Source organism: Postia placenta, assembly GCF_002117355.1.
Source record: "Postia placenta MAD-698-R-SB12 unplaced genomic scaffold POSPLAscaffold_5, whole genome shotgun sequence".
In the NCBI taxonomy this organism is placed as follows: Eukaryota; Fungi; Basidiomycota; class Agaricomycetes; order Polyporales; family Adustoporiaceae; genus Rhodonia; species Rhodonia placenta.
Genome location: NW_020169836.1, coordinates 1,414,252 through 1,431,457, shown reverse-complemented (window position 1 = coordinate 1,431,457; position 17,206 = coordinate 1,414,252). Strand labels below are relative to the sequence as shown.

At 54.4% G+C, this 17,206-nt stretch overlaps 6 protein-coding genes across 6 annotated transcripts; 3 read left to right on the top strand and 3 right to left on the bottom strand.

Moving 5' to 3' along the window:
• Positions 1–270: 270 nt before the first annotated feature.
• Positions 271–1,037, bottom strand: POSPLADRAFT_1033157 (hypothetical protein; the record flags this gene model as incomplete). Its single annotated transcript, XM_024476914.1, has 2 exons — positions 271–525; positions 639–1,037. The coding sequence occupies 2 exons, from the start codon at positions 1,035–1,037 to the stop codon at positions 271–273; spliced, it is 654 nt and encodes a 217-aa protein (XP_024340326.1).
• Positions 1,038–2,652: 1,615 nt separating this feature from the next.
• POSPLADRAFT_1139993 (hypothetical protein) lies at positions 2,653–7,505 on the bottom strand (the record flags this gene model as incomplete). Its single annotated transcript, XM_024485113.1, has 11 exons — positions 2,653–2,798; positions 2,963–3,232; positions 4,113–4,343; positions 4,401–4,425; positions 4,491–4,969; positions 5,028–5,147; positions 5,202–5,262; positions 5,317–5,355; positions 5,417–5,464; positions 5,519–6,783; positions 6,821–7,505. 11 exons carry the CDS (start codon positions 7,503–7,505, stop codon positions 2,653–2,655), a joined length of 3,369 nt encoding a protein of 1,122 aa, XP_024340325.1.
• A 448-nt stretch (positions 7,506–7,953) lies between these two features.
• Positions 7,954–8,698, top strand: POSPLADRAFT_1139853 (hypothetical protein; the record flags this gene model as incomplete). Its single annotated transcript, XM_024485090.1, has 2 exons — positions 7,954–8,041; positions 8,088–8,698. 2 exons carry the CDS (start codon positions 7,954–7,956, stop codon positions 8,696–8,698), a joined length of 699 nt encoding a protein of 232 aa, XP_024340324.1.
• A 485-nt stretch (positions 8,699–9,183) lies between these two features.
• POSPLADRAFT_1139665 (hypothetical protein) lies at positions 9,184–10,602 on the top strand (the record flags this gene model as incomplete). The annotated part of the gene is made up of 7 exons (XM_024485071.1): positions 9,184–9,261; positions 9,331–9,433; positions 9,556–9,600; positions 9,651–9,725; positions 9,778–9,842; positions 9,908–10,413; positions 10,470–10,602. 7 exons carry the CDS (start codon positions 9,184–9,186, stop codon positions 10,600–10,602), a joined length of 1,005 nt encoding a protein of 334 aa, XP_024340323.1.
• Positions 10,603–12,592: 1,990 nt separating this feature from the next.
• On the bottom strand, positions 12,593–12,994 carry POSPLADRAFT_1055582 (hypothetical protein; the record flags this gene model as incomplete). Its single annotated transcript, XM_024480661.1, has 1 exon — positions 12,593–12,994. The coding sequence occupies one exon, from the start codon at positions 12,992–12,994 to the stop codon at positions 12,593–12,595; it is 402 nt and encodes a 133-aa protein (XP_024340322.1).
• A 3,406-nt stretch (positions 12,995–16,400) lies between these two features.
• Positions 16,401–16,977, top strand: POSPLADRAFT_1138892 (hypothetical protein; the record flags this gene model as incomplete). The annotated part of the gene is made up of 3 exons (XM_024484960.1): positions 16,401–16,619; positions 16,669–16,791; positions 16,840–16,977. The coding sequence occupies 3 exons, from the start codon at positions 16,401–16,403 to the stop codon at positions 16,975–16,977; spliced, it is 480 nt and encodes a 159-aa protein (XP_024340321.1).
• Positions 16,978–17,206: the final 229 nt, after the last annotated feature.

The window sequence follows — 17,206 nt, the reverse complement described above, 5'->3', positions numbered from 1 at the left end:
GCGACAAGGCGCCGCACAATGGCACGATGTTGTGAGCGGTAAGCTTTTGTGACGAATAGAGTCGTGTGCGGATAGTGTCCAACAAGTGTCGCGGTGTGCGATTGCGTGCGGACTGACTCCGGACATAACAGGCTACTGATGATAGCGCGATCTCCAATACTCCGTCATCCACGCAACATCAGATGGATGGTCGGGGTGTACTGTAATTGCAAACAGTCGCCTCTCCATTCCTCGTCGGAAGGAACCGTCTCCGTCGTCGGAATGTGTCTCCTATTGTGGCGTGTCAGCCAACATTTTCCTCTGCACGCCACGCCCAATGGACAAACCGCCGTCAGGGCGGGCGTTCGCATCTGCATTATGGCAGATTCGTGCTTCCTTCCCCGCAGCTTCTGCCCCTGTTGCATGCGAAGCCTGATCGGAATATTTGCGCATTTTTGCCTTCGTTCCTTTCCAGAGCTTAGAGTTCATCATGATGACTGTAAAGGTCACCACGGGCGGAGAAACGTTTGGCACACGCCCTCGGGTCTAGCGATCATCACATGAAGGTACACCCAAGATTAGACAGGCAGCCGTTGATCGGGAGGTGCGAGCGACGGCGTCTCATCGTACCGGGCCATTTGGGTTTTGAACGGCGCTACCCTTGCTTCTAAACGACCTTGGCCTTGCATTTCTCGCGCATCCCCAGGAACATGGGAACATTCTCGCAGCATGCTTGCACCTTCGTTTCCCCACGGCCTCCCACCCTGCGGCCTGGCTCTCGCGGGATGAGCTATTCGTTCTTGCACCGCTACAAATGGCCTTGGCAATTGCGGCTTTCCAACGACGTTCCAGGCGCTCCTCTTTGGCGCGTCATAAGCAGACACCGGTTTGGAGTCGCTGCTTCCCATCGTCAGCGTCCCATTTCCGACCGGGGTAATTCGTGCCCTTTCTTGCGCAACGTCATTTCCTGCTAAGGGTCGCTCGGTGCCTTGCACTGCGCATATCATTTGCCTGCCTAGCTGCTCATGTTTGCCGCATGCAGATGGACGTCGAACCATCACTGGGAAGCAAACGAGTGCTTCGATCGTTATCTATCCCCGTGTCTTCTATGCCCTCTTAATTATCGCTTCCTCGAGATGACCTTTCTCGGGCGCCACATGAGCTGTGCTTCATTCTTTTCGGTAGCGAGAGCACGAACTGGCTCGGGACCAGCCTATCTCTGGCGTTGTTCTAGTGCAAATGCTAGCACGACGCCTACATCCCGAAACCTGCAGGTGCTCTATCTAGAAGTATTCGTTTGACAAGCAGAACACATTAGTTCGGTCGCTGGCGGGACATAACTCGGCGAAGACTATGTTATCTTCCGGAAATGCACATTCCTTTGATCCTGCATTTCGCGAGTCGCCCGTGTCAACTTGGATGTTGCAAATACCGGGTTGTGATTGGCTGATACGGGCGCTCCGTTGAAGGCGGTTTGCGATTGCGGTGGGAATATTTGGCCTGGTGATGGTGACAATGCAGTCTGTCAATGTCGCCCGAATAAACATCAGTCGTGGGACGCTACAATCTGAACATCATGCGGCATGACGACTCAAGCACAGTCAATATCTATGTCTGTGGCTCAGGCCGCAGTCACTTCCGTTTCCAAAGCTTGCGTCGAGCGGACAGACTTGGTTCAGAAGTATCCGAAAGGCGATGGACCTATACGATTCAAGCCTACGGCCGCACGGTGATATGGGCGCCGACGTGCGATCGCAACCATTGTACACACGGGTGGACACTCAGGTACGTGCGATCAAGCATTCCTTGTCAGATTCTGACGGAAACGATCCACCGGGTTCTCAGGACGTCCAACTGGAGGCTACTCCCGCGATTGTGTCCAACCTGTCCACTTGTCATGCTCTTGCAATATTTGACCACAACTAGCGAAGCGGTACATGCGCCCTCCCGGTCGTGGCCATGCAAATATGGTGCAGCAATCGCGCAGGTTTGCGCAGTCCCTAACGGCCTACATCTCTCTCCCCGCCCCTCCTGACAAGAAGCCTTAGTATCCCGAGGAATTGATCTTCACTTCGCCCATTTTGCGTTGACCTTTGCAATCCCAAGTATGTCTGCTGTTGAAAGGCACGGCACGAGGATGCTTACTGATGTTATGGATTTTTGATAGTTGGGTCGCTGCCCATGCGCTCATCATGCATGGTGTAGTTCGTGCAACCTCGTGTTCTCTGATTGAGGTTGAAGATAGGCCTACCATGGGAGAGCTCCGACCGAGATGTTACGACACACAAGAGGACGACTGTAACACTTCTTACTCAGACCGAAGGTACCATTCTCTAACTTATATTGGAGACGTGTGGGTACCGAGGTAAGAGTAGGCGTGTAGGCGTTAGCTCCCAACCGTCCTGATAAGGCCGGGCGCTCGCGCGGTCATTATATCGTATGTATCCGTATTTACTAGTTAGTCTATATCTTGTTCATCAAGTAACGTGCTATTACGTTACAACACGTAATGTCTCTGTCCGCAAACACATCTTCCGTAGCCCCGCCGTCCTCGACTTCAATACCACTGTGTACTTCTACCCTCATCCTCAGCCTTGGAGTCGCATCACTTTACTTCGCCGTTAGCCAGGTTTCCCCAATGGCATGGTGATGTAGCCACTGGCTGTTCATTGGCTATAGCACCATGCCAATGGGATGTCGAAGACCGCCTGGCAGAGTGTCCGCATCTGGAGCTTCCGACACTGTGGTCTGATCAACTGGGGAGTCGAGGATGCAATTGCCATTGTGCCTTTGCTCCTCTAGGTCACCCTCATCTTGTTCTGTGACCTTCTTCTAGTCGATTAGCTTTTCATCGCAGTAACCACGACTATAATCGCCGTTGTGGTGCTCCTCCATCCATTCTGACACCGATCATACCATCATTGCACCGACTGTCCTGGCAAATCTACCCAAGTACAGTAGCTTTTCCGCCCCTGGCGCTTACTTCTCTGGTGGTTCGAGAATTCCAAGCTGAAGTTTATACCCCAGCAGGAAGGGCAGCCGTCAGAAACCATGATTCGCGCTATCTGGAATAAGTGCAGTCTTGCACCTGCCGCCACTGCATTGCCCGACTCTTCGATCTGATCAATGTAGATGCCGTGGCCAAGAAGATCGCAGACAGCGACAACTGGTACTGGTTTCTTAAGCTTCTCAGGGCCCACAAGAGTGTCTTGAGAAAGAATGCCTGACCTCAGACATTGCGCAAGCAAATGTCCTGTCCATTATCGACACCACGATGATATATCAAGACATGTGAGATACGTGGAGGCTAAGTGCGTACTACCTTTTAGCTTCCCTACCCTGATATCCAAATATTACAATTGTTGCGTGCAGGATCCCAAAGTATTCATCCACACCCACAAATAATGCCTGACTTTGAGCGACGCCGCGGACCCGTTCATCTCAGTTCTAGGCCATCCATACAGTGAAATGCATGTTTATAGGTCAGAAACATACATACTCAGATTCACCGTACGTTGCGGCGAGCGATTATGACCTAAAGATGTCAGCGCGCGATCGAAAAACCCCGCTAGCCCCTCCATGCTAGTTTCAATTCCATGCACGCCACTATCGATGCACCGCTACCATGAACACCGCTTGTGGTCCGTACGTTCCCTGAACAATGCTATTGTAAATCATGGCGAAATAAAACGAAGTTCGTGTCAGTGCCTATGAGTCTGAAAGCAATTAGAAGGGCAACGCCGAGATTCCGAGTCGATGATTGTCTATCGGGTCTACTGCCTGCATATGAAGGTGCGATGACCATGTTCGTGATTCTCTGCGTAGTTGACCTACAAGTATTATTGTGGGCATAATATAACGACAACATCAGTATGCTAAAACTCATATACTATTCTAAGGCACGTTGGAAGTACGTATGGGTCAGCTGTATAGATGGGGTATACAAGTCCAATTGTGGTAAAACCGTGGAATTGTTGTGACTGTATAAATTATTAGTTGCTTCACATTGCCTTAGTCTGTGTCCATTGATCAGGAGTGGCGGGATGGAGACGGACTGAGTGAGAATGGTGTAGACGCGGATGGAGGGGCACTCTGGGAAGGGGTTTCTGACGGTCGAAGAGAAAAGGAGTTACTACTGGACGCCGTTTGGCTTTGACTCGATGGCGTAGCCACCTCGGGAGTGAGGATAGGCCTGTTGGTAGATTGTTGCGATGCGGCAGATCCGCTAGGTGTAGGACCTTCGTATACCGCACCATCATCGTCATTTGTTGGTTTTTGCGCCTCAAATTGCGCCAGTAAAGTATTGCGATTTGCGAGCACCTCGAGTGCTTGCTCTGCCGATCCTATCATCTTTCGTAGCGCACCTAGTGTGAAACAGAGCGTTAGAGGTTCTTTATATCTGCGCTCCTTGATGAACTTACGTTCAACGCTCAACAAAAATAGTGTCTATCACGAAACACGCATCATTTAGTGAATAAAAGTCGATCGTGGATAGAAACAGGAGGACGCACATTTTTCGCATCCTTATCTTGTAAAATATCTCTCTTCACGCGTTCTCCGATACCCTCTGACCGAACGATCTCATCAAGCAGCTTCCTAAGCTCGTCCGGTACGTTTGTCTGGGGGCCTTCACCGGGAAGATCCCTACCGCGCCCACCGGCAAAGTACTGCATGTAGTCGTGAAACGTCCGTGCTCGGTGAATGATCTCGTGGGGAAGCGCTTCCAGATGTCGCTGGGTTTGAGCTTGGACCTCTTCTAGTTTCGACGCCGTCAAGACGAGCCCCGAGGAATCAGGCTCTGCGGCTTCTGCGGCTCCCTCTTCTGCCGTCATGTCGCTAGCGTTGGTGACTCGTTGGGTGCTGTGTTCCGCTCGGGACGCCGCCTTTGTCGCTTTCAATGCCGCCTTTTTGCGATACTTCGCAACGGCTTTGTCGAACGCTCTTGAGTGCATCGCGGCCTTGTAACGCGTGGACCCCGCGTCTTCGATGACTGTAGAAGCAGCGTGCCATTGACAATACGTTCAAGCATCCACTATACGACCGCTTACCAGCAACGAGCATTGTCAGAGTACCGACTCCGAATAAGGCCCAGAAAACGAAGACGGAGCGCCCCGCAGGCGTCGCCGGGGCATAATCACCAAAACCAGCTGTGGTGAAGCAGATCCAGCCTGGTGTTGAGGGTCAGTGACCGTGATGCCGGACGAGGCGTTCAGAAGACTTACAGAAGTACAAGGCAACGCCATAAGTCCATTTCTCGGTTGCGCTGAAGATCGCCGCCCCTGCCTACGGTACTGTTAATCTAGCCCTGGCGTATAACGGTGACACAGCACAACTCACAAACCAGAACACGAAGAACACGGTCCACGCGACGGAGAGCTGCAACAGTGAGAGCCCTCAGCGATTGCGACTGGGTAATATGGGATGTCATGACACCAACCTTCATAACATTTGCGTTCTGTTCCTCGTCCTTCATATCAACCGGGATCTGAGTCATGTTATCTCACGATCGCTGCTTGAGGAGGGCGGTGGCATCACTCACCCACTTCGACTCAGCGGCATACCCCGCAGAGTCCGTGGCCTCGCCCTCGCGCTGCACGATCGCATCGTTAGCCTCATTCCTACGTTGTTCATCTCCGCGATTCGCATGCTCTTCCACAACGGCCGCTCGTGGGTTGCTCCGGTCCTGCGCCGACGGGCCCGGTAGGCGGATGTCCCGTCCGCTCATCGCCAAGCTGACCTCCGTGAGCATCGCAGCCATCCGGCCGACCTGTGCGTCCGTCGGCGTCCCCACTTGCGCCGGCCATCCGCCATCTGGGAGGGGCCCCCGCCCCGTCGGACGCCCGCCGCTCGCCGCGATCTGGCGCGCCTCGCTGACCTCAGTGAATTGGTTCAGGGGCACCCCTGCCTCGAGCGCAGCCGCCTCCAGCTCATTGTGCGTGAGCGCATTGATGTTGAGGTGCATCCCGCGGGGATGACCTGGCACATGCTGCGCCGGGCGCATCGACGGGTCCGACGGCGGGGGGTCCCGCAGACCCAGCGCCTCGAGCGCGCGTCCCAACAGCGGCTCGCGTCCTCCACCACCTCCGGGGCCGCCGAGACCCACGAAACGCACCGCGTCGTCGCCGTGCTGCCAGTCCGTGTCCGGCACCCACACGGGCTTGCTTTGCGCGCGGAGACGCCACACAACCGCATCGCGCCAGCGCCGCTGCCAGTGGCGGAACCGCCGTGCGCCCGCACGCCGCGCTCGCATGTTCTGCAGCCGCTTGCGGTAGCCAACCTCGAGGCCCTCCAGCACTGTGTCGCGCGTGATCGAGATGACCGTCCCGAGGATGACCATACCGCATGCGATGTACCCGCACACGAACACACGCGCGCCCGTCGACCGCGGCACGATGTCGCCGAAGCCGATCACCTCGATGCAGACGGTCGAGAAGTAGAGCCCGTTGATGTACGAGATCCCGAGCAGCTCTGCATTGATCAGCGCGCCGAGTGCGAGGTACATGAGCAAGATGATCACGAGGATCACGAGTGAGCGCTGCTTGCGCGTGAGGCCGCTCCCTGGTGGGGAAGATGAGACGGTGCCATAGACGGTAGATTGCGGCCAGCCACACGTACCGGAGCGCGCAAAGTCGCGTACACGAGCATAGTCCATCACCAGGTTGATGTTCGTGATGGTCGAGACGATCGTCGAACACAGCGTCATCCAAAAGGCTTGGCCGTATGTGTAGCCGTCGTTCTTCGCGTGCACTATCCCGAAGCATGTCACGGCGGCAATGTTCACCCCATCTGCGGCCATGACTGAGACTGAGACGAGTGCCGAATGAGAGTAAGGACCACGCACCATGCACGGTGAGGAACAGGATGCAGAGCAACGTCGTCGGCTTCACCCACCTCTCCGCGAACCGCATGATCAGACATATGTTCGCAAACACGGCGCACGCAATCGAGATGCCCATGCCTGCGTTCAGCAGCGCCGGATTTGGGCGCGAGTCAACTATGTTGTTGCTCTCCGTCATGATATACCAGTGTTCCGTGAGGCCGGGGACCTCGAGCAGGATGGAGAACGGGATCAGCACCCCGGCAATTATAGGCGAGGAGCGGTAGGTCGGGACATATTGCTCGATCTCTTCTGGCTTTGGGTCCCGAGGAAGCAGGAAGGACCGCACCCTGGCCAACCAGCTACGCGTAGAGGATCTTGAAGAGCGCGTGAACGTCGTGAACGTCGATCCCGACGCGAAAGTGGTGAATCGCCTCATACGGCGCGATCGCGATTGAGCAGCCCGCTGTCCCGTCTCCGCGTCATCTTGCTCGACGTCGTCGACCTCCTGCACATCCTCTTCTTCTCGCTCCTCGTCCTCGCCGTCGTTGTCCAAGTTGACGTCTTCCGTTCGGGTGCCGTTCGCGAGGCGATCATCTAAATTATCCAGCGCGGTCACTTTTTCAACGTCGTATTCATCCGGTGTGCGCCTCCATTTGCCGAGGAGCGGCCTCAGATGCATGGCTGCTAGGATGGTCGCGAGAGTCATTGGTCTCCCGCCCGAACGGTCACTGGACTACTCCCTGCTGTTGTGCGTCAACCGCGACGGTGTCGACGATGCGTTGGAGTAGGTACATGGACTGCCAGGCGGGAGGAATCCGTCAAGGAAAATGCCTGCCGTTGCGCAGATGGTCGTGGGTCTCCGGTTTGTTCCCGAATCAAGACTAAAATTAGACACTTGGAGCGGCTTATTGTTTCGTAGGTCCCGATGGGCAAATACGCAGCGCGTTCATTGTGGACTCGCTCCTGTCTCGAGAGGGCTGAGCAGTATAAGCAACCTGGCCGAACGAGGAATGGCCAGGAGCAGGACTGGGAGTGAATTCTCACGTTGAATTTGATTGCCATTACCGAATTCGGTGTGATTTTGACTGTTCTCAATCAGGACGATAAAGGTAGGTAATTTTCCGATAACATCCTGCCCCTAACGCCTTTTGCAGATGTCGCTCGAAGAATGCCAAACCCAGCTCATTGAGCATTCAATGTTGGTTGGGGCCTTGAAGTTCGGCTCATTTACACTGAAATCTGGTCGGCAAGTTGCCATTATCACTCGCCTCGCATCCATTCAGCTCAGTACTTGTCTGGATTAGGGTTTCGCCATACTTCTTCAACGCCGGTCTGCTCGCAGATGGACCTGTTCTTGACACGCTGTGCTCGGCGTACGCTGCTACCATCGCCGCCTCGCTGAAGGCCTCGCCCGGCTTGCCGCAATTTGACGTCCTCTTCGGGCCCGCGTACAAGGGGATCCCCTTTGCTGCCTGCACTGCGCTGCTCCTGCACCGCGACCACGGGATCGACGTGGGCTTTGCTTACGATCGGAAGGAGGCGAAGGACCACGGCGAAGGTGGCATCACGGTCGGCGCGCCGATCAAGGGCAAGCGCGTGCTCGTTCTAGACGACGTCGCGACCGCAGGTACGGCCATCCGCGGAGCAATCGACACGGTGAAGAAGGAGGGCGGCGAGGTCGTTGGCGCCGTGCTGCTGTTGGACCGGCAGGAGGTGGGCAGGGAGGGAAAGAGCATGATCGAGGAGGTGGAGAGCGTGCTGGGCGGAAAGGGCAGCGTGCCAACGATCTTGCAGATGAAGCATTTGATGGCGTGGCTGCAGAGCCATGGGAAGACAGACGAGCTCGCGAGCATGGAGGAGTATTGGGACAAATACGGCGCAAAGGGCGAATCACAGTAAACATGTATGTATCAAATAGGTTTTATGAAGGGAATCGAAGGATAGACAAGCTATCATGTCTGTGCTCAGTCCATGTGAGTGCTGGTCACCTGTCTCACCCGCGTTCATGCACTTATATAACGTAACAGCCTCCGTTAATCTGTAGCGTTCACACCCGCCATATAGTAGGTCTGAAATTGTCCCGTGACACTGGAGGCCCCGAGCACCGGAACTTGGGGCAAGGAAATACCGCCCTTAACGGAACCGTAATACCAGCAGAGATCTGTCATGCCAGGCTTCCCGATCGTGATCTCAGAGAAACACCTATTATGCGGATCCACGGAGGTCCGCGCCGCGAAAGAATGAAAGTCGAAATGACCTTATCACGGTTGTCGATCTCGATAGCGCGCCCACACCCCCTTACCCCACAAACACCCATGTCCGACGCCATTCGCGTTCTCTCGCGTCGCCTCTCTGCCGTCACCGCACATCTCACCACGCCCCCTATGTCCCGCCCCAAGGTCGTCGTCGCCCGTAATCTCGGTCCAGATGTGATGCCCCTATTCAACCGCTCGGACCTTGATGTGCGTGCTCGCGTCGTTCTCTGGGCGGCGATTGATTGATCTCTTCCGGGATGATGCTGCTCCTGCCAGGTAGTCGCCTGGCACTCCGAGACGGAGGCTTGTGGACGCAAGTGGCTTCTTGAGAACATTGTGGGCGCATCGGGTGTACTGGTCATGCTCGCGGATAAGGTTGGTGTGAGTGACGTCAATGTATACCGATCTGAACCTTCCGTAGGTCGACAAAGAGTTCCTGGACACCTGTATGTCGGTCCCTGTGTGTTTTATGCGTGAGCTTACGATTCAACTGCTCTACAGCTGGCCCTAAACTCAGAATTGTTTCGACAATGTCTGTTGGCTATGGTAAGCTACAGACATATGTGCGAACATCAATATTCACTTGCATCGCACAGAACATGTTGATTTGCAGCAATTAACAGATCGAGGCGTGAGACTCGGTTACACCCCCGACGTCCTCACCGACGCAGGTAACAACGCCCGTGTCGTCTAAATGCTCCTCCTGATGCCTTGCTCAACCAGTCGCTGACCTGTCCATCATGCTCGCACTGATGGCCGGACGCAATTCCCGCGAGACCATGTCAGTGGTCCACAACGGCGAGGCAAGCATCTCCGCATGCTCCATCTCCCACACGCACTTACCCCCACACAGTGGCCCAGCTACCCGTGGTCGCCATTCGCATTCTGCGGGCCCCAGCTCAGCGCAAACTGGCTGCACCCGACCCGCACGGCGGGCTTTATTGGCTTCGGCCGCATCGCCCAGGCGACGCTCGCGCGGCTCGTGCCCTTCGGCTTCACGCACTGCCTGTACACGGGCAACCCCGCGTCCGCGCCAACGCCAGAACGCGACGCCACACTCGCGCGCACCCTCGGCGTAGAGAGCGTGCGCCGCGTCGCACTCGCGGAGTTGGCGCGCGAGAGCGACGTCGTGTTCGTGCTGGCGCCGGGCGCGCCGAGCCTCCGACACGTCGTCGACGCGGCGTTCCTGCGCGGGATGAAGAAGACCGCCGTGCTCGTCAACACGGCGCGCGGGACGCTGGTCGACTCGGACGCGCTCGCGCTCGCGCTGCGCGAGGGCTGGCTCTGGGGCGCGGGGATCGACGTCGTGGAGGGTGAGCCGCACGTCGGGGCGGACCACCCGCTTGTGAAGGAGCCAAGGTGCGTGCATCTGCGTCTGGACGCAAGCTTTGATAGTCATGCGGAGACCCTTACAGGTGTGTTGTGCTGCCTCATATTGGGAGTGCAACGACGGAGACGCGGTTGGGAATGGCTACAATGGCTGCGAAGAACCTGATTTCTGGTGTCCTCGGCGATACCATGCCGGCAGAACTGTCCATAACACGGTAGAGGACAATCTTTTTCAGTGTTCCCTTTTACATGTGTCTGGCGCCATTGGGAAAAATGGCGAGAAGCTTCAAATGACATTATCAAAGATCAGCAGGCGCATTGAACATTCACCGCTCCGTGACACTGTCCAACGGCCCGCAAGTGCCAGGTCATTTGTCTCATGGTATTGGCTCAGATGGTAACTTTAGCCTCTGCCGAATCACATGAATGAGAACTGCGGTAGAGAGGGAGTCTAAGGTTCAAGGCAGCCTGATGCTGATGTAGGCCATGGACGAAGTTTAATTGTCCTCCAACTCGGCTGCGACAGTCCAGCTTTTGGTAATGTACCATATGCTGGATGTCCTCTATTCCGTAATTCTGGGCCCATCGCGCTGAATTGGATAAACAAGCGTCTTCACTGAGAATAGCTTGCAGACCTAGGAGCATTTCTGTGCTGCACATGTGCGACCTGATTCCCTGTTATGCATTAGTCTGGCGGGCTGTGGTGGGAGAGACTCGTAGTCCAGACAGCTCCCTGACGCTGACAAGCTGTACTTCAGATGCGCCGTCGTACCGCTGCCTATCTTGATCCAGGGCCATCTCAGATCACGCGGCTAGTTCTCTGTCCAATGATCACCGCTGTCGCCATGAGATTCAGATCTGCTGGTAGGTCGACGTCGCTTCGGCAGGACAAAAGGACACGACCGTGGACATCAAAGCACCTTTTACCCCTTTCATTTGTTCTGGGCACAATATCGAGCTCGGATGGTGCGTACGGTGACCTGAGCCCATACACAAATTGGCTGAATTGATCCAGTCTCCCGTCGTTTTGCAATGATAATTATGCGCCAAGCATGACACGCGCTTCCTCGTCATATTTCATCAGACGTATCGCGTAAGCGCAGCCTAGAGACATCTGTTCTAGCCCTGAAAGAATTAGTTCATGACCTCCTCGATATACCTCTTCTCGGACAGAAGGCTTGGATGGGAGCAATCGTCATCGTCTTTGTTGTAGTTGTGTGTGTCGATTCGGAGCTGACAGGAACATCATTGCGGTTCGCAGGTCCTGCGTTGTCAATAGTAGATGTATTACGCTGGCAAACATGGGCATCGAATCCAGTTGGACCATGATTTGACAAAGCTATTTACAATTAGTAGCAACATCTGGCATCAAGATATTCCTCGTGTATTCAGACGGCACACAACTTCTGCGGGACTGCGTTCTCTTCTTGCTTTAGTACCTACCACTGACACAATGCCGTCACCAGCCGGCGATTTTATGCAAGCATTAGAGTCTCGAGTATGTTAGCGAGTGAGCAAGTCCTGAATCATACACTCTCAGTCACATCGATTGGATATCAATGCATCAGCCTTTTAGTCATTGAAGGTTTCTCACTCGTTCCCCAGGCTGCGCCTAACGGCTCTCATGCTTGAGTCTACAATGTATGATTCGATGCAGGCCGAGTGAATGGTCGATCATGGTCGTCGTATCCGGCTAACAGTCGGTAAGCCACCTACAGAATCATCGCAGAATCCTTGCGAATTCCTCTCCTGCTCATGAATGATACGATACTCATGCGGAGCTGCCAACAGGTCCAACTCTTATCACATACCTTTCAGAAGAGCTAATACGAACTATTGTGAGCGAAGTTACGCAAACGTTGAATCGGAATTGCAATTGACTTTACGAAGTCGCTGATGGAGCTAAATTCGCAGTATGCTGTTGTACTTTTCTAGTCCCATTATCTCTGTTAGGGCTTCGAATCGTAACCTTGTAGGATGACTACTGCACTAGCGAGATGCTCATTTCGCCAGCGCATTTCTAGCGTCTTCGAGGTCCAGTCTTGAACCCGGTTCTGAACCGCGGACCGGTTAAACCGAGCCTAGGTTCAATTTCGGTCAGATGCAGGTTCGGGCATTAGGGCAGCAAGTCCGGTTCAGGGTTCACGAACTGCCCATGGGGTCTTGAACCCTAGTTCGAACCCAGACAGAACCGAGAACCGGGTACACTTTACACTTCCTTCATGTTCACGATCCTGACGCACAGCATCGCGAAAGGCGCCAGCAACGGAGACGGCGCCAACACGTCGCACAGCAGCAGCATGCTCTTCGTGTCCGCAGCATGCTTCCAGTGCACGATCCGGTCGTCGAACAACGCCTGCACGCGCTGCTTCCACACGATGTCCATATTCGCGAGGCGCTTCTTCTGCTGAAGCGCCGCGAGCAGCTCCGCCGTCTCCAGTGCGTGGCTCTGCAGGAGCGCGGGCGCGCTAGTTAGGACATGCGGGAGCGCGAGCGACTTCCAGCCATCCCAGCCGAGGCCTGACAGCGCCGCGCACAGGTCTAGCGTAAGAATTGGAAATTCCCATACGCGATCGAATACCATGCGGCCGGGACCCATCCAGAGCGCCATGTCACCCGCAGTGGGTGTAGCTATCGATCATTTGAGGATGGCGGGATGTAGGAGCTCATTTAGGGGCAGCAACCCGAAGTGAGACAGCAACGAAGAGAGGTGGCTCGCTGTGAACGACAACATCAGCGGATGAATACGTGGCTACGAGAACAGGAGCACTCACGATTCATCCTCGAACCCTGCTCAATTGAACAAGCGACAGTGACTACTTCGAGCACCCGGCGGAGAGGCTCCTTGTCCTTTCCATTCCGTCCAATAACAGTACGAATCCGGACCAAACCTGGACCGAACCTGCTGAACCCGTTCGCCAGGTTCTGTCCACGTTCAGCTTCAGTCTGACGCCATTAACAGGTTCAAACGTTCAGGTTCAGAGCCTGGGGGGATGAACCTGGACCGAACCGAACTTCGGAGACCCTACGACGCGGCGTTTCCTCTGTTGTTTTCTGCGCCACCTGGAGATCACCGTAGTTATACATCTGCCAAAGAAGCTGGGAAGCTCATCATAATACATAATGAATCACATTGCCTTGTTCAGCGCCTGCAATGACCCACGTAAGCTAATTTGCTATGAGCACCTTCGGCGTCTGCATCGCCACCCACTTCGCAGCGCAAACTTGAGCTCTGTCAAGCGCAAACATACTGCTCTCATACAAAACCTCCATTTTCTTCAATGTGAGTTCTTGGATTGACCTAGTATCATGGTGCTGGTGGGTAGACAACATAAGTCAGCCCACCATAGGAAACTAGCCTCCCCGACGGGTTTTCAGAGTAGTCGTCCATCACGCACTGATCTGCTGCGAAGGTTCTAGTCAAACGAAACGAGACTGGCGTGAGCATCTCATAATGCGTTTCCCTTGACTTCAGATTGCAGGGATAGAACGTTGGTCGACAGCACTAATGGACACTTTGAAGCGCTTCGCGGGACTCGGCGCCTTTCGGAGCCTCTGGCGCCACTGCGGCCGCGAGATCAAGATCTTGTCGTTTTTTCTTTCAAATTCCTTAGACTCCATACGGCGTAGGCACATGCAGAGTGAGATCGAGCCATAAGTAGCTGCTAATAGTGGGCTCCACGCCCTCGTTCGGACCGGCACGGTGAAGTGCAAATCACACGGTGTCGTCGCCCTACAGGTTTCGGGCCGACCAAGAGCCCATGGCGCAGGGGGCCGTCCTCGCGCAGCGAACGCCGCGTCGGCGGTCCGACAACGAGGCAAATGAACAGAACGGGGGGCGGGCAGGTGGCGCTCCCTCCGACCGTTAAGCATCACGCCGTACGAGCGGCGTCCGGAGGGGGGGGGGGGGGGCAGTGGATAGCTGGGCATCACGAGCCAGAGCGCGCTCCTCCCACAAGATGAGTAGATTCTCCGCGCGTGCTTCCACGTCGCACCACTCAGTGAAATCCGCGAAGTCCTCGCTCAGGGAGATCTTGTCGTTGCACCTTACAAACACCTGACAGCCGTTTGCAAAACTCATCTCATGCCATAATTTGACCTTGATAAACTGATAATATCAACCACCGTCATAAACGAGAAAGAATGCTCCAACCAGGTTTTGGACCCAGTCACCCAAGGAGATCTGTTGAGTATGTCGCTGCCTCTTACAAGATCTCCCAAGGGCGCGTAGATATCCATAAGACCCGGATGCCCTGAGCGCACGAAGGGAACTCATCGTGGGCGCGACTGGAGAACATCTACCAGGCGTCCAAACTTCTCCGTGGCAATGTAGACTCTTCGACGTCTCGCAACACTGAGCACTACAACAATCGTTTTCGAGGGCAGTCAGATCAGCTGCCTTGCTGACAAGACTTTGAGCTCAATGATATTTTGCAATCGCGCCCATACCCCTGCGGAAATGCATCCAGTTACGAGTCTGACTGATCCTGCGGCCACGGGTGATCTATGCAACTCAGCCATTGAATGTTTTTACTGTTTATGCAACTTCTCAGGTTCCCATTCTTCAGCGGGACACTTGTTCTGTTGCAGTCAACTCATATACTATTAACTCATCGCTAGTATCCGTATAGCTGTAAAGCTGCCAGTATTTCCAATCCTTCGGCGAACAGACTCTATGTCCGGACCTGCAAGCGCAAACGACGATGTCATCGCGTGTCCTTGTATCTGTGGTGCGCCAGCCATTGGCAGAACCTGGCGGTAGTCTTCTAAAACTTATAAATATAAAGCTTGTGCTTTGCATACTCGGGGAGGCAATTTTCATGGTCTATAGGTATCGGCGTTCAGAACATCTGCCCCGAGTATGTGGATGCAAGGCGGCATCATACTGCGCAGTTCATTGATGATCTCCTGAATGTGGGAACTCGAGATTGTGGCGAGCGCATGCCACCGTATTTGGCATTGTTTGTAGTACCTCGCAGACTTTGCGCGAGCCGTCCTGTATGTTCCTTACGCGTTTTTTTTAAATCGACGGGTTTATACTCCATACAGCGTAGGTACATGTAGAGTGTGAACGAGCCTCCGGTAGCTCTTAGCAATGGGCTCCGCGCGTTCCTTACGCGTTTGACAGAGCTCAGACAAACGCGATATATCTTCGTTGATCGTTCTCGCTTCGGGTCTCGGACGAACTTTAACACTGTACCGCCTAAGGCGCCGCTGTCTACATAGTACTCATACGTTTCATCCCCGGCCCGCATCCCAGTTTCATCAGCCGTATTGGGATGTGGAATATAAACGGATAGCTGCGAGACCAAGGCGCCTGATAAGGCGTCAGATGGCGAACATCATTAGATTTCAGCGTTACTACAGCATTAGACCCCGTCCGCTAGCGTCAATACCTGTAAACATTCACGCTGCACGTAGTGGTCAAACGACCGGTTTGGCTTGCTGCAGCAAGGTCATGGATCTCAGTCGGTAAGAACCTGGGATCCCTCATCGCTCGAATGCCGTCCTCAATGCTAAGCTCGTACGTCCGGCGCATTCTCTATGATCCGCTTACTACGTTCTAGATTACATTATTTGACGGGCAGCTGTCCATTCTCGGCGATTCGTAATTCGTACCAGGGAGCACGCGAGATAAATATGTGGCAATGCCCAAAGATTACAATGACAGATACGCAGCCTGTTCAGATCTTAGCTAACCATTCCAGAGGCGCTCACGTCCTCGGAGAAGCGCCTCCTCGAAAATCGCAAAGTAGCGCCTCATGAATACGGAGCGTGTAAGCCATTCTGTGACGCCACGGCCACCGGCCGATATCCTACTGTGTCCTCATGTAATGTGCTGCCACGGATGGAGACATGCGGATTGGATCCTATAAATGTAAACAAGTCACTCGACGAGTGATTATCCATCCCGCACTTAGACCTTCCAACATCCTTCGTCTACACAAGACAATCGTATGCACTTTATTCCCGCCTCTGATTGCCGTTCATTGACCGTCATTTCTTCCGACTTTCAGATGGACCAGGTTCTCCTCCAACAGTTGGAGTACACTGCACCCGGTTCGCGACCGTTCGGCACCTCCACTCTCGCGCTCTTCGGTCTCCCCGGCGCACCCTTCGAAGGGGTGCCAGTACACTCTCTCCTGCTGGATGGCTCTTTGGCCGTCTGGCTGCGAGACGCCCAGCAGCGTGCACTGCCTGGAATGGACAGCGTCAAGGTATCTGTCCGCATCCTGGTGAGCGTTTCACTCCGAGGTATGGAGTGATAGCTCACCTTTCCAACAGATACCGGGATATACCGAATGGACCCATCAGATGAGGGTACGCACAGGACATCGGACAACCACGCCGTTCACAATCGAACAGGCGGCAAAAGCGCTGGCCACCGAGATACACCGCGCGTACAACGTGCGTGTGTTAGCATATATTTCTTACAGTTCCTGAGTCGTACAGCAGCACCTCTCTCGGCAAGAATGTGCATACAGCGGGTGGAAGTTGGGCGCGGACGGAATTACTTTCGAACAGATCTTTCTCGCTGGAGTACGGCGTGTCTCGCACGCTAGCATTCAACCTATCCTCGTCATCCAAGTTTGAGTTCGATTCGTGCTATTTTATATCTAATTGTGTTGCTGTATCATTATGACTCATTCAGGGTTTGTCTGACTCATAGACCCGGAAAGGCGTCTGTTATGTGACTATTGGAACCGGTCAACGCCGCGCGGGCCTCAAGACGAACATGTCCGCATTTAGGGTCGATATTGTGGAGCGTTCGGCATTGTGCAAGGTTCAAACTTCACGAGCCACTGAGCCACTTCCGTCATTC